Below are 23,541 nucleotides of genomic sequence, written 5' to 3' on the forward strand. Positions count from 1 at the left end.
GGAGGCTAATTCAAACAAAATTGAATGAAGGAATAAAAAAACATCAAACCAACATGGAAAAATCATTTGACAAAATCCAACACTCTTTCATAATAAAAACAATTAACAAAGTAAGAATAGAAGGGAACTTCCTCAACATGATAAAAGGCATATATGAAAAGCCCACAGCTAATATCATACTCAATTGTAATAGACTGAAAGTTTACCCCCAAGATCAGAAATAAGACAAGTATCCCTGTTTTTGCCACTTCCATTCAACCTTGTACTGGAAGTTCTAGCCAGAGCAGTTAGACCAGAAAAAGAAATAGGAATGCCTGGGTGGCTCAGTCAGTTAAGCGTCTGGCTCTTGTCTTCAGCTCAGGTTATTATCTCATAATCTGTGAGTTCAAGCCCCACATCATTCTCTCTGCTGTCAGCGCAGAGCCTGGAATGGATCAGATCCTCTGTTGCCCTCTCTTTCTGTCCCTCCTCTGCACTCTCTCTCATGCTCTCTCTTAAAAATAAATAAACATTTTTTTTAAAAAAGAAAAGAAATGAAACATATCCAAATTGGAAAGGAAAAAGTTAAACTTTTAGCAAATGAGATTATTTTACATATAGAAAATCCTAGAGGATGCACAAAAAACTCTTAGAGCTAATAAATGAATTCACCAAAGTGGCAGTCTAAAATTCAATACTCAAAAATCACTTATATTTCTACACACTAGTAATGAACTACTGAAATTAAAAAAAACAATTCCATTTATATTAGCATCAAAACAATAAAATACCTAGCAACAAATTTAACCAAGAGTATAAGACTTGTACACTGAACAGTACAAAACATTGCTGAAACAAATTAAAGAAAACCTAAATGGAAAGACATTTTGTGTTCATGGATTTGAGTATTTAATACTGTTGAGATGTCAATATTCCCCAAAGTGATCCACAGATTGAATGCAATCCCTGTCAAACTCCCAATATCATTTTTTGCAGAAATGGAAAAATCAATTCCAAAATTCATACAGAATTTCAAGAGTCCCCAGATAGTCAACACAATCTTGAAAAAGAGGAGCAAAGTTGAAGTACTCTTACTTCCTAATTTTGAAATTTACTACAAAGCTATAGTAATCAAAACTATATTGAAATTATACCTATACCTGGCATGAGGATATATGTGTGTATGTGTGTGTGTGTGTGTGTACACACACACACACACACACACACACACACACACACACACACACAGATCAATGGAATAGACTTGAGAATCCAGAAGTAAACCCATACATTTCTGGCCAATTGATTTTCAACAGGGGTTGCCAAGACAATTCAACAAATGAATAGTCTTTTCAACAAATAGTGCTGGGACAACTAATTGGATATTCACATGCAAAAAAGTGAAGCTGGACTCTTCATTTATATACCTCAGGCCATACACAAAAATTAACTCAAAATTAATCAAAGAGCTAAAAATAAGAATGAAAACTATAAAACTCTTATGTGAAAACATCGGTGCAGATCTTCATTTTTCATAGATTAGACGGTGGTTTCTTAGATATGGCACCAAAAGCACAAGCAACCAAAGAAAAAATACATTGGACTTTATGAAAATTATTTTAAAAATTGTGTCAAAGAACACTTTCTATAGAATGTAAAGACACCCCCACAAAATGGGATAAAAATTTGCAAGTCCTATATCCTATGTGTCTGGTATCCAGGGTATGTAAAGAATTTTTATAATGCAATAACAAACAACTAAATTAAAAACTGGGCAAAGGGTTTGAATAAATATTTCTCTAAAGAAGATATTCAAATAGCTAGTAGGCACATGAAAAGATGTACAACATCACTAATTATTAGGAAATCCAAATCAAAACCACAATGAGACTCTGCTTCACACCCACTAAGATTATTATAATTAAAAAAATGGAAAATAACAAGGTGGAGAGGATGTGGAGAAATCAGAACCCTCATTTAAAATAATAGAACCACTATGGAGAATGGTTTGGTAATTCCTGAATAAGTTAAACATAGAATTATCATATGACCCGTCAGTTGTACTCAGAAAAATAATCGACAACAGGTGTTTATTTTTTTTAATTGTCTTTTATTTATTTTTAATGTTTTAAATGTCTATTCATTTTTGAGAGAGAGGGAGACAGAGTGAGAGTGGGGAAGGGGCAGAGAGAGAGGGAGACACAGAATCTGAAGCAGGCTCCAGGTTCAGACTGTCATTGCAGAGCCCAATGCGGGGCTCCAACTCATGAACCACGAGATCATGACCTGAGCTGAAGCCGGACGCTTAACCGACTAAGCCACCCAGGTGCCTGACAACAGGTGTTTGAACAAAATTTTGTACACAAATGTTCATAGCAGCTTTATTTACAGTAACCAAAAGGCAGGGATACCCAAATGCCCATCAACAGATGAATGGATAAACAAAAAGGTCTGTATCTGCAGGCAGCCTGACCTAGAATGAGGCAAAACATTCCTAAGCTTACTCTTGTATGGAAAAGTAAAGGACTGTCCATCGGTGCTTTAAAGTGACAAAAAAATACACTAGTGCCAGTTGTGGGCACCTTCCCACATTCTGAAAAATCACTGATTTTTGCCAAACACCACTGCTTGAGACTGAGTATCTGAGCATAGCAGATGATCACCCACAATCCTGAAGCGAGAGAGAGAAAAGAACCATAGGCTCAGTTGTGATCATGTGACATTGGGCATCACATACTACTTGTATTGCAAGACATCGCTCATTTATCAAGTGAAAATTTATTAGAAATGTTTGCTCACCTTGCAGAACAAGTTACTCACAATCCAAAGTGTATCCATGGATGCCATGCAAGTCCCTGGACCCTCTGTTACAATTCCTTCTTTAAATTGTCCCCATCAAATGTCACCTGTCTCCATTAAATTTTTGATAGAAATATCAAAACAGAATAAATAATATTCAGGTCTTCTATAGTAGTGATTACAGAGATAATGACGTTCTTTCACTGCTGGGCATTTCTTCTTCCCTCTCACCTCGCCCACAAATCCCTTTCTGTTGGTCATATCCCTGTTTGCCCATTAATCTCCCCTCACCTCACCCAGGACTCTGTCCAGACAGTTGTAGGAGTTGTGAGCTGCTTTACCTCCCTCCCTTCTCTCTGTCCCACCTATTCCAGGTTCTGCCACGAAAATAATCTCTCCAAAGACCAGGTTGTTGTTGTTGTTGTTGTTGTTGTTGTTGTTTAATTGTGTTTGTTGCTGCTGTGTTTTACTTTTGAGCCACCTAGCACAATGTTTAAGATCAGTTTGCCATACAAAATCAAAACCCAGCCTTGTTCTTACTAGCTGTGTGATACTGGACCTGGGGCTTGACCTTCCTTATCTAGAAAATGAGGGCAATAATATAATTTAAGGACTGTTGTAAGGAATAGTGAGATAATGCATGTAAAGTGATTTAAAGTGATTAGCAAGGTACAAGGACGTAGTGATGCTCAATAAATACTTCCTGAATACATTAAATATTTAGCCTCGAGGTTTCTAATTTAGCTTTTGCTGATTCCATGCTCCTTATTCCTTCCTATCACAATACCACCGCCTGCATTAAATCTTTTTAAATCCTATAGCGATATGTGATCTCTCCCACTTCTTAATTCCTCAGACTTTTCTGTTTATTATGGTGGAAGAGCTTAATGGTGAAAAACCCTGGGATCAGATTATCTGGACATGAATATTGGCTCCTTCACTTAGTAGCTTTGTGGCCTTGGGCAGGTCACGTAAGTCCCCTATGGCTTATTTTGCCTATCTGTAAATGAGATATAAAACTGAGTATCTATTGCAAAGGGTTTTTATGAGGATCAATATAACTAATTTGTAGAAACAGCAAAACTAGAGAGAGAGAGAGCTAGAGTGCGGATACAAACAGAACAGACAGGGAGAAGGGACTGGCCACAAATGCACGTAAGGGAACTTTTAGGGGTGACAAAATACTCCATTTTATAAAATATGTGTTAGAAGTTCATTTTTTTTAAATGTTTATTTTTTTGAGAGAGAGAGAGCACAAACAGGGGAGGAGCAGAGAGAAGGGGACAGAGGATCTGAAGCAGTCTCTGTGCTGTCAGCAGAGAGCCTGATGTGGGTCTTGAACTCACAAACTGTGAGTTCAGAACCTGAGCTGAAATCAAGAGTCGCCTGTCAACTGACTGAGCCACCCAGGCCCCCTGTGAGAAAATATTCTACCCTGGATTGTAAAAAGAAACAATGAATCTCATGACAAATATTTTTAAAACTGGGTTGTGGCCATGCTTTCATAAGCTATAGAAATCTACTCTTTCTCAAACTATATGCTTAAGATGGTTAAGTTTTATGGCATTCAAATTATAATGAAGCTTGTTTTAAGTGTATTTGTTTATTTATGCGTGCATGCTGGAGCATGAGCAGGGGAGGGGCAGAGAGGGAGGGAGAGAGAGAGAATCACAAGCAGGTTCTGTGCTGTGGGTGCAGAGCCCAATGCGGGGCTCAAACCCACGAATCGTGAGATCATGACTGGTGCTGAAACCAAGAATTGGATGCTCAACTGAGCAACCGAGGCACCCCATAAGGCTGTTTTTAAATTTTTTTTTTTTTTTTTTTTTTCAACGTTTTTTTTTATTTATTTTTGGGACAGAGAGAGACAGAGCATGAACGGGGGAGGGGCAGAGAGAGAGGGAGACACAGAATCGGAAACAGGCTCCAGGCTCCGAGCCATCAGCCCAGAGCCTGACGCGGGGCTCGAACTCACGGACCGCGAGATCGTGACCTGGCTGAAGTCGGACGCTTAACCGACTGCGCCACCCAGGCGCCCCAAGGCTGTTTTTAAAAAAGATAAATGATATATGGCAAAGGCCTAGAGAAGTACCAGGCACACACTAAGCATATTGTTGTATCTGTTAGCTGTTATTACCTTATACTGCTTTGGGTTATTTATGATTACCAGATTGTTTAGAGTATCTCATGTTCCTGCTCTCACACCTTCCTTCCCCTGCCCTAAACTAAGTCTGAGCTTAATCCTGGCAATAGCCCTTGCCCATGATTAGGTACTTGCTAAATATTTACTGACTGAATGCACTATAGGTAATGGTGGAGTTTATGTCTAGTATGAAAATGTATTGGTTTGGGTTGAGGGTCCCACAAACTTGTGTATACAAAGAGGACTGAATTGTGCATTTAGGTGGCTCATCCTTCACCTCTGTACATAATAAAGAACAGTTTGTATTGAGTATAGCTTTTGAATACCAAGGATCACGGTGATTGTTTTGATGCTAATCTCTGTAGATAGAAGACTCTTGCTTTCTCTAGACCTGATTTTCTCTGGTCACACCTGAACGGTGCCATTCCCAGAATTATCATACTGTATTCTTGGCATCTGAGGGTCTGGTATTCCCTACACATCAAAGCTATCTTGGTCTTACTTGAATAGCTACGCTTCCCTCAAAGAAAAAGTACATCTTCCCATATAAGTTCTTTAAGCAGCCTACACAATTGTTACCCAGGAACCAGAAGAAAAACTGTGAATGAGATTCTAACAGTCTTCCAAGGAAAAGGAGAAGGAGAAAATTATTATTATTAGAAATAATATCATTAGAAATAATAATAATTAGAAAACAAACAGAAACGAAAAACCTTTCTGTCCATGCCATCTCATTGAGCACTCCAGAGGAGAAAACTAATTATCAACTCAACATTGTTTATTAGAAAGGAACAGAGACCAGATCAGCCCTAGAATGGTTAGGTAAGCATCTCTTCCAAGCAGGCATTTGTTTTAGCCCAGTGTCTAGTTCTTTGAAAGAAATATTTAAGATTTATGCCTAGCTTGAATGTTTTGGGTTTAACTTAGGGGCGTAGGTGGTACAAAGTCCTGGGCTCAAAGAGAAGAAAGATCTCTTCTTAGGATAGGGAAAGGGAACAAAATAAAGCAATCTACCTTCTTGGGCATTTTCACAGTAAACTCAAATCAGCAGGAAGATGACAGGCCATCAGGTTTAAAAACAAAACCACTAGCCAGTCTGTTACTGCACAGATGTACTTTTTTTAAACAAGATACTGTGGATCTCTGATGTTTACAAAATCAAAACAACCCACTGAGTTTTTCCATCTGCCATTGTTTCATTTCAGGGAAAAGAAATAGCTTACTTTTCAAGCTTGGGGATTTTTGTAATGTTTAATATATTATTCAGAATGGATTTTTCCATTTCCTTTTAGTGAAAGCCCAAATTAATTCCTGTATTGTTCATACAGGGACATTGGCAGGAATTAGAAAAGATGCGTCCACATCTCCTATGACAACAGGAAGCCAAAAGGAGCTTGTAATCACAACCACGTCATCACTGCAGCATGACACTTCCCGGTAAGTGGTTTATTTTCTTGTAATGTTGATTTATTTATTTTTTTTTGAGAGAGAGAGAGCACAAACAGGGGAGGAGCCGAGAGAGGGGGTTTAACATTCTTTAGGTAAGAGCATTTGGGAGGAGCTACTTAGTACGGAGTGGAAAGTCTTGACAATTCTTAATAACCGTTACTCAGAAGAAAGGCCTTATGTGGAAGCATCTGGATTTGGCCAGGTTGAACTCATGGAGCCCTTTCCTTTATACATGCCCTGCCTTGATTGAAACTGGTTATTGGCAAGGATTTCCAAAGAAATGCAAAGCTAATCCTGTCATTCATCAGAAAATGTGCTTAGCAGTAGGTCTTTCCCAATTTATCACAGAATGGTTATATACTTTGACTATAAGTTTAACTAATTGAATTGATACTGAAAATTATGGTGGGTTTTGTATTACAGTTTTAAAGGGTCTGTTAACATTTACTGACACTAGAAACATCTGAAGAGTTAGTAGTTTGATCAGCCTTTTCTGGAGTCAGGAAAGAAATAGGGTATTAAAATTTCTTACATCCAGTAAGCCGACTGCCATATTATTCATTTAAAGCTGAATATATAAAGATCAACACCAAAAAGGCATAGTTTAGGGTTTCTTGGTAATACTATTGTTTGAGCCTTAAATTCTCAGCATCTTATCAGATGAATATAGATTTTAAGACTTCATTTTAATTATAAAGAACTTTGGGGAAATAACTCTAATGTAAAAGACAGTAATAATGGTTGCCATCTATTAGCATCTATTATGTACCCAGCACTTTGTATGAATTATCTCATTTAATCTTCATCACTGCTTTATAAAGAGGTACTGCTATCATCCTCATTTCTAAAATTAGGAAACTAAGAGATTGAGTGACTTGTCTAAGGTCACCCAGCCAATAAGATGTAGAAGTAGCATTTCAGACTCCAAAGTCCGTCATCTTAAATATTGTAACTGTTGACAACAACAGCCTCCTTATTTTGAAGGTGACCCTCAATTGAAAGAAAATTTAACCAGTTTACCACATTCTTTGTCCATTACTCCTTTCTTTTATTTTTAATGCTGCCATTATTAGCATTTTCCAAGTACCCACAGAGAGCTGTAGTTCTGAAATGTTGTGAGGGCTCCCTCCTTGGACCACTTAGCAGTGTGGCTGAATGCTTGTACTCAAAGGTCCATCTCAGTTGCCTTGAGGGCTTCCTCTGGAGGAGGTACAGGTAAAGAGGAGAAATGATCCAGATTTTCTGGGGCACCTGGGTGGCTCAGTTGGTTAAGTGTCCTACTTCGGCTCAGGTCATGATCTCACGGCTCAGGTCACGACCTCTCAGTTTGTGGGTTCGAGCCCCCCGTCGGGCTCTCTGCTGTCCGCACGGACACCACTTTGGATCCTCTGTCTCCCTTTCTCTCTCTGCCCCTCCCCTGCTTGTGCATGCATGCTCTCTCTCAGAAATAAAAATAAAAAAAGAAATGGTGTGGATTTTCAATCTTAGTGAATTTTCCTATTGAAGATTAAAGTGAGATCCTTAATGCTACTTTAATGTGTTTTTGATGATTGCATTTCAGTTTAGAGAGAAGCATGAAAAGGAAGAATAAAATATTTCCCCAGTAAGAATTTTGTAGAACATTCTCAGCACACATTTTCTGAATGGACCATATCAACTTTGTACAATTTTACAAGCCCAGGTTAAATTTGCTGTGAAGACTCATATTTACGCACCGAAAAAAAAGGATTCTCTGTTAGTTCTTAACACTGCAAATCAGCTGAATATAGTTTCTCAAAGGTTTCTTAAATAATGAGTACTTGGCTACATAAAAACGATGTGCAACACACTGGACTTCATCCTTAGAAGTGCATGATGGTATATCATAGGTCTATTATACAAAGAGCAGAGTTGAAAAAAAAGATCCAATACTATGAAAATCAGTTACCAGGAAGGCACAGTGGTTGCTTTCCAGACTTCAGAATCAGGATTATTTGAATTATTTTTATTTCAAAGTGTAGAAAAGGAATTTTTTATAGACTACTTTTCAGTTACACACAAACTCTTAATATAAGACAAAACTCAGTTCTTCATCCTAACAAACCTTTGAAGGTACTGAGAACAAGAGTAAAAGCCTGTCCACCCTTAATTCCGGGAATTTTCAAAACTTGCAAAAGAGGATGAGGGTGGGACAGATGCTGGTGGGAAAAAGGTTCTTGTTTATTCTCTGATAAGCACTAACACCTAGAAGAGTCCCACATGGTTCCATGTGCAGGTGATAAAACCAGGCGTGCAAAGTCATCTTTCTCATTCACAATGTGGGCTGTTAATTGTTCTTTCTGCTGCCTGTCAATATAATGTGAAATTTTCATTCCCCATTCAAGATGGAAAAAGTTGTGGCTGAAAATGTTAACATTTGCATTTTTATTTGTTGATTTATTTAAAGGACAGCCTCTCCTGCAGCAATCCATCACTTGGTGACACCCCAAATATGAATAATGTATTGTAGACTTGCGGTTACAATGTGTAATAAGTGCTAGAGACAGTAAAGGAATGTTAACTATGTTGCAAATGTAATATTTATTGACTCATAAAGTTTATTGCTTTCAAGGTTCAATAATACTGACCATAGGACATTAATATCGCTTATCCTGATTTTAGCTGGGCACCTTTATATGTAGAAATATTCATCTATCTCATGCTAACAAAATAAATATGTAATTTACAGCACAAGCAAAGGAGGCTTTATAGTTTTCTGTGCTGAGGGCTGCGGTGCTTCTTTGTCTGGCCTTCAGCATTGGTCACACACCCCTGAGCTGTCCGAGAGAGTGAGCGCGGCAGTCATCTTGGCACAAGAGCGTGGTGCTGTGGCACCAAACAGTGCCATGCATTTCTGCCTCGCCGGCACAGGTAACACCTCACAAACCCACTTCCCCTGGAGAGAGGACTAGAGGGCTTTCCTCCCTGTCGTTCTGAACACCTGGTGGGGGGTGCACCTATGATCAGAGAGTTCAACAAATACTTCTCCTGCCATGACCCAGAGTCGGAGTTTACAGATTCCACTTGATCCTCTGGTCTCCAAGGTGAAACCAGAGCTGGTCAGGTTACCAACTAATTTGTTGTGAGCACAACTGTTACTGATAATTAACCCTTTTGTGCCTTCCAGAATTAAGTATGCCCATTGCCACCAAGAAAGATCATTCAGGAAATATCTGACACCCAAAGCAAAAGAAGTCATGTTAATTAGCAACCATCAGCTGTAATTGTCATCTCCATTAAGATGCAGAATTATGTATTTCTTCGTTATAAATAACCTTTCTAATTGTACTTGATGTATGCCAATTTAATCAAAAAGTATACTTGCAACAGATATTTGCATTAATGTAGCTTTGGATCTTCAAATTTTTTATTTCAAATTTAGTGAGAAAAAGCATATTAACAGCTGGATATTCTTTATATGTGGGTATATTTTTCTATCTAGGTATGGAGATCTAATATACTTTATATTAAAATGAAGACAGTATCTTGTGGGATTGTTCAGTGAAACAGAAATCTTGTTGCTTTTTAAAATGCCAGTGAAGTTTCTCTCTCTCAGTCATATGACAACTCTCATTGGTAATTGTTCCAAACTGATAAACAGAGGCATATACCAGGATTACATTCTCAGTCCCTGATGTAAAAAGTAAAAGTGATGCGATTTGGGGAGTGTTGGTGGGGGTCCAGAGCCAAGAAAAAATTCTTGAAACGTCTTTGTTGCAAAAAGGTGATTTTATTAAAGCATGGGGATAGGACCCTTGGGCAGAAAGAGCTGCACTGGGCTGGTAAGGAGGGACTGATTGTATACTATGGAGTTGGGGGAGGTCAAGGCAAAAGGGAGTTTTCCAGAAGCACTTTCATATACTAAAGAAGACTCCTAAAATACTGGAGGCCTAGCTATTGTCAGGCCAGGGTTGTTTTTCCCTCTAGTAAGACATTAACATGAAGACAATAGGGAATTTCTGGAGAAATGTTATACTCTGCCTGTCTCAAGTATTTGTCAATGGGCTGCAAGTTATAAGGAAATTTAATTTTACCTGCCATTTCCTTCTTGCCTTTGTTCCCCACATCACTATGATGATGTTGGGGCTCCAGGAAACTGAGTCTATACATTTCTGGAGATTACGCTATTTATTGATTAGATTGCCTTTTTCTTGTAATTTACTAAAACGTTTGTAAACTGATGGAGACTCATATGTCCTGCATGACTGTGATCTCTATCAGTTAACCATTGTTTTCTCCCTTTCCTTTGGTCTTGGGCCACCAAGAGTGCCTGAGGAATGTCACACGTATCCCACCTAGGGGAGCTGTGCAAGGTGTTAGCTTGCCTTATGCTCCATAATCAAAAGGCTTCTTTCTGTTGTGTCCTGATTCATAAGACTTAAGGCTGATACTATTGCCCTCGTGTGTGTGTGTGTGTGTGTGTGTGTGTGTGTGTGTGTGTGTGTGTGAGAGAGAGAGAGAGAGAGAGAGAGAGAGAGAGAGAGAGAGAGAGAGAGAGAGATGTGATGTGATGTGAAGAGAGAAAAGCAGATCTCACCAAACTATGCCCAATTACTGAATTTGGGGAGCTGGAGCTATAGTTGGTCTATTTCTAGGAAGTACTGTTCACCTCTCTACTCCAGCTTTTTTCAAAGAAATTAGTTTTTTACCACAACACAGAGTTGAACATTTTTATTTTGTTTTGTTTGTGTTTTAGATATGTTGGAGAGGGGTGGTTTCGTGGAGCTTACTTTTTGTTGCGGGGGTAGGAATACATATTTGAGTACATATTTTCAAAGGTTTAATAGCGTCTTTGGGGGCTCTTAAAAAATAGCTCAAAAATAGCTAAACTTGTTCTTTTTTTTTACGACTGCGGTCCTTTGCTGTCAAACCCTATGCTTAATTGTCCTGAAAAATTTGCTGTGAGTTTACGGCTTGATAAGCTGTCTATAGTGTGCTTGCACACAATCATGCTCACAGACAACTATTTGTGCACAGCTGATTTGAAGCTTGTGGAGACTTTTTGCCCATTGAAGTTGAGACTGAGGAACCAGGCTGACAATACTGGAAAACTGGGACCCCATTACACTAAGCCCGGGCTGCAAGGGTTCAAATACCCTGCAATCTAGAACTTAAACTTGTCTCTGTCTTAAAGACAGTATTTTCCTACATCTTTTTTAGAAGAATGTCTATTCAGGTCCTTTGCCCATTTTTTATTCAGACTGTTTTTTGGTTTGATTTTGTTTTTGCTATTGAATTGTAGGAGTTCCTTATATTTTTTTTGGATAATAACCTCTTCTCAGATATATAGTTTGCAAATATTTTCTTTCAGTTTGTGATTGTTTCCTATATACTTTGATGCAGTCCCATTTGTTTACTTCTGCCTTTGTTGCTGAGCTTTTGGTATCGGATCCAAAATATCATTTCAAAGGCCAATGTCAAAGAGCTTTTTTTCCTGTTTTCTTCTCAGAACGTTACAATTCCAGATGGTACATTTAAGACTTTAATCCATTTTGAGTTTTTTTATTTTATACCATGTAAGATAAGAGTCCAAGATAAGAGTTCATTCTTCTGCATGTGAATATCCAGTTTTCACAGCCCCATTTATTGAAGACACTATCCTTTCCTACTTGTATATTCTTGGCATCCTTGTTGAAAATTCATTGACTACTTATGCTTTGGTTTATTTCAGGGTTTTAATTATGTTCCATTGCTTTGTCTATCTGTTTTCATGCCAGTGTCATACTAATTTGATTACTATAGCTTTGTAATATAATTTGAAAGCCAGAAATATGATGCCTCCAACTTTTTTTTTCTCAAGATTTTAGCTACTTACAGTCTTTTGTGTTTCCATATGAATTTTGAGATAGTTTTTCTATGTCTGTGAAAAATGCCATTGGAATATCCGTAGGGATTGCTGAGTCTATACATTACTTTGGGTAGTATAGACATTTTAACAATATTAACTCTTTCAATCCATGAAGATGGGCTATGTTTCTATTTGTTTATGCCTTCTTCTGTTCTTTTCATCAGTGTTTTATAGTTTTCAGTGTACAAGTCTTTCTCTGCCTTGATTAAATTTATTCCCAAGTATTTTATTCCTTTTGATGCTATTATAAATTCAAATTTTTCTTAATTTCCTTTTTTATTAGATCATTGTTAGTATAAAGAGACTCATCTGATTTTTGTATATTGATTTTGTATCCTAGAACTTTACTGAATTTGTTAGTTCTAACAGGATTTTTTGATAGTTTATAGTCTGTAGGGTTGTCTACATATAGAATCATGCCATTTACAGAGATAATTTTACTTCTTCGTTAACTACTTGGATGGCTTTTCTTTTTCTTGACTCATTGCTCTTGCTTGCACTTCTAGTCCTTTGTGGAACAGAAGTGGCAAGAGTGAGCCCCTTGCCTCACACCAGATCACAGAGGAAAAGAAAAGCCTTCAGTTTTTCCCCATTGATTATGATGTTAGCTGTGGCTTTTCATAAATGGCCTTTATTGTGCTGAGGACATTTTCTTCTCTATTTTGTTAAGAGTTTTTGTCAGGAATGGATGTTGAACTTGTCAAAGAAGACATACAGATTGCCACGGGTATATGAAAAGATGCTCAATACCATTAATCATCAGGGAAATGCAAACTGAAACCACAATGAGGTATCACCTCACAAATGTTAGGATGGCTATTTTCAAAAAGATAAGCGATAGCAAGTACATAATGGCAAGAATGTGGAGAAAAGGGAACCCTAGTATACTGCTGGTGAGAATGTAAATCGGTACAGCTATTGTGGAAAACAGTATGAAGATTCCTCAAAAAAAAAAAAAAATTAAAATAGAACTACCCTATGATCCAACAGTCCCTCTTCTGGGTATATATTCAGAGGAAATAAGATCAGTGCCACAGTGAGATATCTGCACCCCCATGTTCACTGCAACATTATTCACAGTAGCCAAGATGTGGAAACAATCTAAATGTCCATCAGTGGATGAATGTACTTTAGAATATTATTCAGCCTTTAAAAAAGGAGATCTGCCATTTATGACAACATGCATTTACCTGGAGGACATTATGCGAAATGAAATAAGCCAGACACGGATGTATTGCATGATCTCACTTATATGTGTATCCTAAAAAGTTCAAAGCATAGAAGCACAGAGCAGAATGGTGGTGCCCAGGAGTGGGGAGGTGGAGGAAGTGAGGAGCTGTTGGTTAAAGGGTACAAAGTTGCAATATGTAGGGTGAATAAATCTAGAAATCTAACGTACAGCAAGCATGATGGCGATAGTTAACAACACTGTATTAAATATTGGAAATTTGCTAAAAGAATAGATTTCAAGTGTTCTCACGACACATACACAAAATTGTAATTATATGAAGAGATGGATATGTTAATTGGTTTGATTTTAGTAATCATTTCACTATATATGTAATTGATAATGTCCTAATATTGAACAACTCTTCCAAAAAATCATGTTGTATACATTAAACAATTTTAACTTTCTTTTAAAAAGTGGGTTTTTTTTTAATCTTTATTTAAACCTTAAGTAACTTGACATGATAATCCAGTTGCTTCCAGCTCCAGATATGATATAGTCTTTAAAGTACTACAACTGGCATGTTGGTCCTTTGCTGTGCCGCGAAGAGAGACAAACATTTCTGCATTTGTCCCTCTTTATTCTCCGTGGGTCATAAACCAAGGCCTTAGCCCCTAAGCAGTTCAAGCATTGTTTAGTTTCCCATCTCTATTTGCCAGTAGCCATTTAGATTGCACAGAAGGAAAAATCGTGTCAATATGCTGTTCCTGATTGTAGCAATGATCTGTTTTATCTCTGGCAACAAAATTCTGGATTGGTGGCAGCCAGGGATTCAAGACCTACATAAGCAACATGTATCTATCGTACTAGTAACAAAAATATAATGCTGAAAATTATAATTACCTGTTCACAGTCCCTGGCATAGTACCTTAGGGTTAACAGATTGCTTTTCACGTGCATTGTCTCATTCAAATTACACCCACACCCTGTGAAATAAGTCGTAGTAGTATCCCATTTTACAGTGAAGAAAGGGGAACTGAACGAGACTGGAAGACTGTCCGTGGTCACACAGTCATGAAGCAGAAAAGAGGTCCTGAACATCGTTCTTCTGATCCCAAATTTCAGTGTTTTTTCATTCTGCCTGAAACTTGAACTTAATTCAAGGTATGGGAACTAAGCTGATAAAATTCTGGTCTAGAGTAGGAATAAGACAAACTTGCTTTAAAGTATTTTATTTATTTATTTATTTATTTATTTATTTATTTATTTTTGAGAGAGAGAGAGAGAGAGAGAGAGAGAGAGAGAACCAGCAGGGGAGGGGCAGAAAGAGAGGGTGATAGAGGATCTGAAGCAGGCTCTGTGCTGACAGCAGAGAGCCCAGTGAGGGACTTCAACTCACAACTGAGATCATGACCTGAGCTGACGTCAGACACTTAACATACTGAGCGACTCAGGTGCCCCGAGACAAACTTGCTTTTAAGAGTTAAAATCTGAGGGCACCTGGGTGGCTGGGTTGAGCATCTGACTTTGGCTCAGGTCATTATCTTGCAGTTCATGAGTTTGAGCCCCACTTCAGGGTCTGCATTGACAGTGCAAAGCCTACTTGGGATTATCTCTCTCTCTCTCTCCCTCTCTGCTCCTCTCCCACTTGCACGCACGCTCTCTCAAAACAAATAAACTTAAAAAAAAAAGAGTTAAAATTTGTTTTTATTCATTTTTATTTTTTTAAGTTTATTTATTTTGAGAGAGAGGGAAAGAGAGAGCAAGTGGGGGAGGGGCAGAGAAAGAGAGAGAAACAGAGATTCCCAAGCAGGTTCTGTGTCATCAGAGCAGAGCACAATGTGGGGTTTGAACTCACGAACCATGAGATCATGACCTGAGCCAAAACCAGGAGTTGGACACAACCAACTGAGTCACCCAGGTGCCCCTAAAATTTGCTTTTATAACCTGATAGGAAGAAGCAGTCATTCAGAGAAAGGGAAGTGCTATGTTTCCATTGCACACAATAGCCAAATTGCAACAATTTCTTGCACTTGTGCCTAGAATCCTAACTGTAACCAAATATTATTTTTAATCAGAATTGTTTCTCACCTATACATTCACACAGCTATTATGTACTCAGCTAGATTCCCTCATGTGCCTGCATATAATAATGTGTTATTCTACCAGGGTAGAGAGAGGGAAGCTACGCTCAAATCCCAAACCCCAAAGCAGAGCAGACAGGCACTACTTGAGTTTATGTGGTAGGTTTGAAAAGCAGACTTTGTTGCTTTTATGTAGTTGGGTATATGAGTGATGACCATATGTGACAAAACTGGCCACTGCTCACTGAATGTCTGTTATATATCAGGTAATGTGCTGGGCCTGTACAGGTATGTCCATTTCTACTGTATGTTCATATAAATTACATGTCGTAAAACTCTCTTTAATGACTATTACAACTTGATTGTGAAGTATTAGATAGAATTTCATTTTAGGTTTTTTTTAAAAATGACTTCCTAAAATGTGGTCTACTAGGCCAAGAACTATCATTTTAGCTTTACATGCCCTCAGAGTAACTTCGCACACTATACACAGAGTAGCATTTACTGTACTTTTCCATTTTGAGTATATTGTAAATAAAATAAAAACAAACCTAATGAAATGATGCACATAAAATGATGACAGTAAAAAGGAATAATCTGAAAACTTCAGAAAAGAATGTGTTGAGTACATAAAAGAAAACATGAAGTATGATGTGCCTGTCTTCCATCTTTACTAAAGAGGATGAAAATCCAGCCATTCTAATGGTGTTTTGTTTAAGTTCAGTTGATGACTTGAAATTCTCTGCCAACAGGTGCATTATTACCAAGAACAGTTGAACTCATGGAAATTCCTATGTGTTTGATGAAAAGATGTTGCTTTTAATTAAGCCATGATATTGTGTTGGAACTGTAATTCCCACTGTTAAAAGCCAGTAATATAATCATCCACATTCCTCTGACACACACTGTTTATACAGTGTATAAGTTTAAAGAAAAAAACAGAAACAAATAGGCCAAGTAGAAATATTAAAGAGATAGCATAATTCCAGAAAATGAGTTCAGCTTAAGGAAGCTTGTTAAGACATTTTTACCTTAGGAAAAACATACTGCACCAAGAAAATGTACATTAAAACAGCTGATCTTTGCTAGTCACTTAGAATTCTATTCCTCAGCTTCAGGAATTATTTCTAAATTCTGGGTGAAGGGATTATAAGAGCTACTTCATCATTCATAGTTTTCTATATTTCCCAAATGTTCTACAATGATGTATTATTTACATAATTTTTTTTTAATATATGAAATTTATTGTCAAATTGGTTTCCATACAATACCCAGTGCTCATCCCAAAAGGTGCCCTCCTCAATACCCATCACCCACCCTCCCCTCCCTCCCACCCCCCATCAACCCTCAGTTTGTTGTCACTTTTTAACACTCTCTTATGCTTTGGCTCTCTCCCACTCTAACCTCTTTTTTTTTTTTCCTTCCCCTCCCCCATGGGTTTCTGTTACGTTTCTCAGGATCCACATAAGAGTGAAACCATATGGTATCTGTCTTTCTCTGTATGGCTTATTTCACTTAGCATCACACTCTCCAGTTCCATCCACATTGCTACAAAGGGCCATATTTCATTCTTTCTCATTGCCACGTAGTATTCCATTGTGTATATAAACCACAATTTCTTTATCCATTCATCAGTTGATGGACATTTAGGCTCTTTCCATAATTTGGCTATTGTTGAGAGTGCTGCTAGAAACATTGGGGTACAAGTGCCCCTATGCATCAGTACTCCTGTATCCCTTGGATAAATTCCTAGCAGTGCTATTGCTGGGTCATAGGGTAGGTCTATTTTTAATTTTCTGAGGAACCCCCACATTGCTTTCCAGAGCGGCTGCACCAATTTGCATTCCCACCAACAGTGCAAGAGGGTTCCCGTTTCTCCACATCCTCTCCAGCATCTATAGTCTCCTGATTTGTTCATTTTGGCCACTCTGACTGGCGTGAGGTGATATCTGAGTGTGGTTTTGATTTGTATTTCCCTGATAAGGAGCGACATTGAGCATCTTTTTATGTGCCTGTTGGCCATCTGGATGTCTTCTTTAGAGAAGTGTCTATTCATGTTTTCTGCCCATTTCTTCACTGGGTTATTTGTTTTTCGGGTGTGGAGTTTGGTGAGCTCTTTATAGATTTTGGATACTAGCCCTTTGTCCGATATGTCATTTGCAAATATCTTTTCCCATTCCGTTGGTTGCCTTTTAGTTTTGTTGGTTGTTTCCTTTGCTGTACAGAAGCTTTTTATCTTCATAAGGTCCCAGTAGTTCATTTTTGCTTTTAATTCCCTTGCCTTTGGGGATGTGTCAAGTAAGAAATTGCTACGGCTGAGGTCAGAGAGGTCTTTTCCTGCTTTCTCCTCTAAGGTTTTGATGGTTTCCTGTCTCACATTCAGGTCCTTTATCCATGTTGAGTTTATTTTTGTGAATGGTGTGAGAAAGTGGTCTAGTTTCAACCTTCTGCATGTTGCTGTCCAGTTCTCCCAGCACCATTTGTTAAAGAAACTGTCTTTTTTCCACTGGATGTTCTTTCCTGCTTTGTCAAAGATTAGTTGGCCATACTTTTGTGGGTCTAGTTCTGGGGTTTCTATTCTATTCCATTGGTCTATGTGTCTGTTTTTGTGCCAATACCATGCTGTTTTGATGATAACAGCTTTGTAGTAGAGGCTAAAGTCTGGGATTGTGATGCCTCCTGCTTTGGTCTTCTTCTTCAAAATTACTTTGGCTATTCGGGGCCTTTTGTGGTTCCATATGAATTTTAGGATTGCTTGTTCTAGTTTCGAGAAGAATGCTGGTGCAATTTTGATTGGGATTGCATTGAATGTGTAGATAGCTTTGGGTAGTATTGACATTTTGACAATATTTATTCTTCCAATCCATGAGCAGGGAATGTCTTTCCATTTCTTTATATCCTCTTCAATTACCTTCATAAGCTTTCTATAGTTTTCAGCATACAGATCTTTTACATCTTTGGTTAGATTTATTCCTAGGTATTTTATGCTTCTTGGTGCAATTGTGAATGGGATCAGTTTCTTTATTTGTCTTTCTGTTGCTTCATTGTTAGTGTATAAGAATGCAACTGATTTCTGTACATTGATTTTGTATCCTGCAACTTTGCTGAATTCATGTATCAGTTCTAGCAGACTTTTGGTGGAGTCTATCGGATTTTCCATGTATAATATCATGTCATCTGCAAAGAGCGAAAGCTTGACTTCATCTTTGCCAATTTTGATGCCTTTGATTTCCTTTTGTTGTCTGATTGCTGATGCTAGAACTTCCAATGTTAAACAACAGCGGTGAGAGTGGGCATCCCTGTCGTGTTCCTGATCTCAGGGAAAAAGCTCTCAGTTCTTCCCCGTTGAGGATGATGTTAGCTGTGGGCTTTTCATAAATGGCTTTTATGATCTTTAAGTATGTTCCTTCTATCCCGACTTTCTCAAGGTTTTTATTAAGAAAGGGTGCTGGATTTTGTCAAAGGCCTTTTCTGAATCGATTGACAGGATCATATGGTTCTTCTCTTTTTTTTTGTTAATGTGATGTATCACGTTGATTGATTTGCGAATCTTGAACCAGCCCTGCATCCCAGGAATGAATCCCACTTGATCATGGTGAATAATTCTTTTTATATGCCGTTGAATTCAATTTGCTAGTATCTTATTGAGAATTTTTGCATCCATATTCATCAGGGATATTGGCCTGTAGTTCTCTTTTTTTACTGGGTCTCTGTCTGGTTTAGGAATCAAAGTAATGCTGGCTTCATAAAATGAGTCTGGAAGTTTTCCTTCCCTTTCTATTTCTTGGAATAGCTTGAGAAGGATAGGTATTATCTCTGCTTTAAATGTCTGATAGAACTCCCCTGGGAAGCCATCTGGTCCTGGACTCTTATTTGTTGGGAGATTTTTGATAACCGATTCAATTTCTTCGCTGGTTATGGGTCTGTTCAAGCTTTCTATTTCCTCCTGATTGAGTTTTGGAAGAGTGTGGGTGTTTAGGAATTTGTCCATTTCTTCCAGGTTGTCCAATTTGTTGGCATATAATTTTTCATAGTATTCCCTGATAATTGTTTGTATCTCTGAGGGATTGGTTGTAATAATTCCATTTTCATTCATGATTTTATCTATTTGGGTCATCTCCCTTTTCTTTTTAAGAAGCCTGGCTAGAGGTTTGTCAATTTTGTTTATTTTTTCAAAAAACCAACTCTTGGTTTCATTGATCTGCTCTACAGTTTTTTTAGATTCTATATTGTTTATTTCTGCTCTGATATTTATTATTTCTCTTCTTCTGCTGGGTTTAGGCTGCTTTGCTGTTCTGCTTCTATTTCCTTTAGGTGTGCTGTTAGATTTTGTATTTGGGATTTTTCTTGTTTCTTGAGATAGGCCTGGATTGCAATGTATTTTCCTCTCAGGACTGCCTTCACTGCGTCCCAAAGCATTTGGATTGTTGTATTTTCATTTTCGTTTGTTTCCATATATTTTTTAATTTCTTCTCTAATTGCCTGGTTGACCCACTCATTCGTTAGTAGGGTGTTCCTTAACCTCCATGCTTTTGGAGGTTTTCCAGACTTTTTCCTGTGGTTGATTTCAAGCTTCATAGCATTGTGGTCTGAAAGTATGCATGGTATAATTTCAATTCTTGTAAACTTATGAAGGGCTGTTTTGTGACCCAGTATATGATCTATCTTGGAGAATGTTCCATGGGCACTCAAGAAGAAAGTATATTCTGTTGCTTTGGGATGCAGAGTTCTAAATATATCTGTCAAGTCCATCTGATCCAATGTATCATTCAGGGCCCTTGTTTCTTTATTGACTGTGTGTCTAGATGATCTATCCATTTCTGTAAGTGGGGTGTTAAAGTTCCCTGCAATGACCACATTCTTATCAATAAGGTTGCTTATGTTTATGAGTAATTGTTTTATATATTTGGGGGCTCCAGTATTCGGCGCATAGACATTTATAATTGTTACCTCTTCCTGATGGATAGACCCTGTAATTATTACATAATGCCCTTCTTCATCTCTTTTTACAGCCTTTAATTTAAAGTCTAGTTTGTCTGATATAAGTATGGCTACTCCAGCTTTCTTTTGGCTTCCAGTAGCATGATAAATAGTTCTCCATCCCCTCACTCTCAATCTAAAGGTGTCCTCAGGTCTAAAATGAGTCTCTTGTAGACAGCAAATAGATGGGTCTTGTTTTTTTATCCATTCTGATAGCCTGTGTCTTTTGGTTGGTGCATTTAATCCATTTACATTCAGTGTTATTATAGAAAGATACGGGTTTAGAGTCATTGTGATGTCTGTATGTTTTAAGCTTGTAGTGATGTCTCTGGTACTTTGTCTCACAGGATCCCCCTTAGGATTTCTTGTAGGGCTGGTTTAGTGGTGACAAATTCCTTCAGTTTTTGTTTGTTTGGGAAGACCTTTATCTCTCCTTCTATTCTAAATGACAGACTTGCTGGATAAAGGATTCTCGGCTGCATATTTTTTCTGTTTAGCACACTGAAGATATCGTGCCAATCCTTTCTGGCCTGCCAAGTTTCAAAAGAGAGATCAGTCACGAGTCTTATAGGTCTCTCCCTTTATATGTGAGGGCACGTTTATCCCTTGCTGCTTTCAGAATTTTCTCTTTATCCTTGTATTTTGCCAGTTTCACTATGATATGTCGTGCAGATCGATTCAAGTTACGTCTGAAGGGAGTTCTCTGTGCCTCTTGGATTTCAATGCCTTTTTCCTTCCCCAGTTCAGGGAAGTTCTCAGCTATAATTTCTTCAAGTACCCCTTCAGCACCTTTCCCTCTCTCTTCCTCCTCTGGGATACCAATTATGCGTATATTATTTCTTTTTAGTGTATCACTTTGTTCTCTAATTTTCCCCTCATACTCCTGGATTTTTTTTATCTCTCTTTCTCTCAGCTTCCTCTTTTTCCATAACTTTATCTTCTAGTTCACCTATTCTCTCCTCTGCCTCTTCAATCCGAGCTGTCGTCGTTTCCATTTTGTTTTGCATTTCGTTTAAAGCGCTTTTCAGCTCCTCGTGACTGTTCTTTAGTCCCTTGATCTCTGTAGCAAGAGATTCTCTGCTGTCCTCTATACTGTTTTCAAGCCCAGCGATTAATTTTATGACTATTATTCTAAATTCACTTTCTGTTATATTATTTAAATCCTTTTTGATCAGTTCATTAGCTGTTGTTATTTCCTGGAGATTCTTCTGAGGGGAATTCTTCCATTTGGTCATTTTGGATAGTCCCTGGAGTGGTGAGGACCTGCAGGGCACTTCCCCTGTGCTGTGGTGTATAACTGGAGTTGGTGGGCGGGGCCGCAGTCCGACCTGATGTCTGCCCCCAGCCCACCGCTGGGGCCACAGTCAGACTGGTGTGTGCCTTCTCTTCCCCTCTCCTAGGGGCGGGATTCACTGTGGGGTGGCGTGTCCCGTCTGGGCTACTTGCACAATGCCAGGCTTGTGGTGCTGGGGATCTGGCGTATTAGCTGGGGTGGGTAGGCAAGGTGCATGGGGGCAGGAGGGGCAGGCTTAGCTCGCTTCTCCTTAGGTGATCCACTTCAGGAGGGGCTCTGTGGCAGCGGGAGGGAGTCAGATCCGCTGCCGGAGGTTTGGCTCCGCAGAAGCACAGAGTTGGGTGTTTGCGCGGAGCGAGCAAGTTCCCTGGCAGGAACTGGTTCCCTTTGGGATTTTGGCTAGGGGATGGGCGGGGGAGATGGCGCTGGCGAGCGCCTTTGTTCCCCACCAAACTGAGCTCTGTCGTCCGGGGGCTTAGCAGCTCTCCCTCCCTTTGTCCTCCAGCCTTCCCGCTTTCTGAGCAGAGCTGTTAACTTATGACCTCCCAGACACTAAGTCGCGCTTGCTGTCGGAACACACTCCGTCAGGCCCCTCTGCTTTTGCCAGCCAGACTCGGGGGCTCTGCTTGGCCGGCGAGCCGCCCCTCCGCCCCGGCTCCCTCCAGCCAGTCCGTGGAGCGTGCACTGCCTCGCCGCCCTTCCTACCCTCTTCCGTGGGCCTCTCGTCTGCGCTTGGCTCCGGAGACTCCGTTCTGCTAATCCTCTGGCGGTTTTCTGGGTTATTTAGGCAGGTGTAGGTGGAATCTAAGTGTTCAGCAGGACGCACGGTGAGCCCAGCATCCTCCTACGCCGCCATCTTCCCTCTCCGGGTCTTATTTACATAATTTAAAAACAATATTTAAAAAGAAAACAAAGGGCACACATTTATAGGAGGCATACCCATTTCAAAATTTTTACTCTATAGTTCAAGTAGTTCCAACAACCCTAAGGTTAACCTTGGAACATACGACATAAATGTTATTTCTTTGTCAAGCCAGCAGTAGGTGAGGATCATGCTTCCTTGGTGTGCCTTCTCCAGGGTGCTGAATGCTGGAAAATGGTATGGTTAGTGACATCTGTTCAGCATTGCCAATTCCTGTTATTATTTCACAGTTTTTAGTCTCATGGACTGCTGTTTTAGAGTTGTTCATTTGGTCCAAGGTCACCAAATTCCCTTCACTTCAGTGTTAAGGATCAGTTGTGGAGTGTCAGTGTTCTAGACAGTTAAATGCTTTTTAAAAAATTTTTGTAAGTTTTTTTAAATTTATATTTTGAGAGAGAGAGCAGGGGAAGGGCAGAGAGAGAAAAACCAAACAGGCTATAGCGTGGAGTCCAACACGGGGCTTAAACCCACAAACCATGAGATCATGACCTGAGCCAAAGTCAACAGACTCTTAACTAACTGAGCCACCCAGACGTCCCAGTTTAATGCTTTTATAAAATTCTTTTATATATGTTGCCTAATGTAATCCTCACAATCATGAGAAAGTAAAGCTCAATGAGGCACCTGGGTTTATAGGCCTAGGTTTGAATTCTAGTTATGTGGTTGTGAACAAGTCATTTAGTTTAATCTATAAAATGGGCTGCTAATATCTTCCTCATAGGCTTGTCATGACAACTAAATAAGACAGTGAGCATAAAGTACTTAGCACAGTCCCAGCATATACCTAAATAATAGTTGTCACTAGAACTTCCCAAGATCACACACACAATAAGGAACTAGGATTTGGACCTTGCTAT

At 38.9% G+C, this 23,541-nt stretch overlaps 1 protein-coding gene across 1 annotated transcript in view; it reads left to right on the plus strand.

Annotated features, from left to right (window-relative positions):
* Positions 1-23,541, plus strand: part of KIAA1328 (KIAA1328 ortholog) — a 349,319-nt gene that overhangs the window by 280,879 nt on the left and 44,899 nt on the right. Inside the window, exon 9 of the mRNA XM_019465357.2 lies at positions 6,250-6,358. Within this exon, the coding sequence (XP_019320902.2) occupies positions 6,250-6,358 (109 nt within the window). The remainder of the gene's footprint in view (positions 1-6,249; positions 6,359-23,541) is intronic.

This window comes from Panthera pardus, unplaced genomic scaffold, assembly GCF_024362965.1.
Source record: "Panthera pardus isolate Hobbes unplaced genomic scaffold, ASM2436296v1 HiC_scaffold_15, whole genome shotgun sequence".
Taxonomy (NCBI): Eukaryota; Metazoa; Chordata; class Mammalia; order Carnivora; family Felidae; genus Panthera; species Panthera pardus.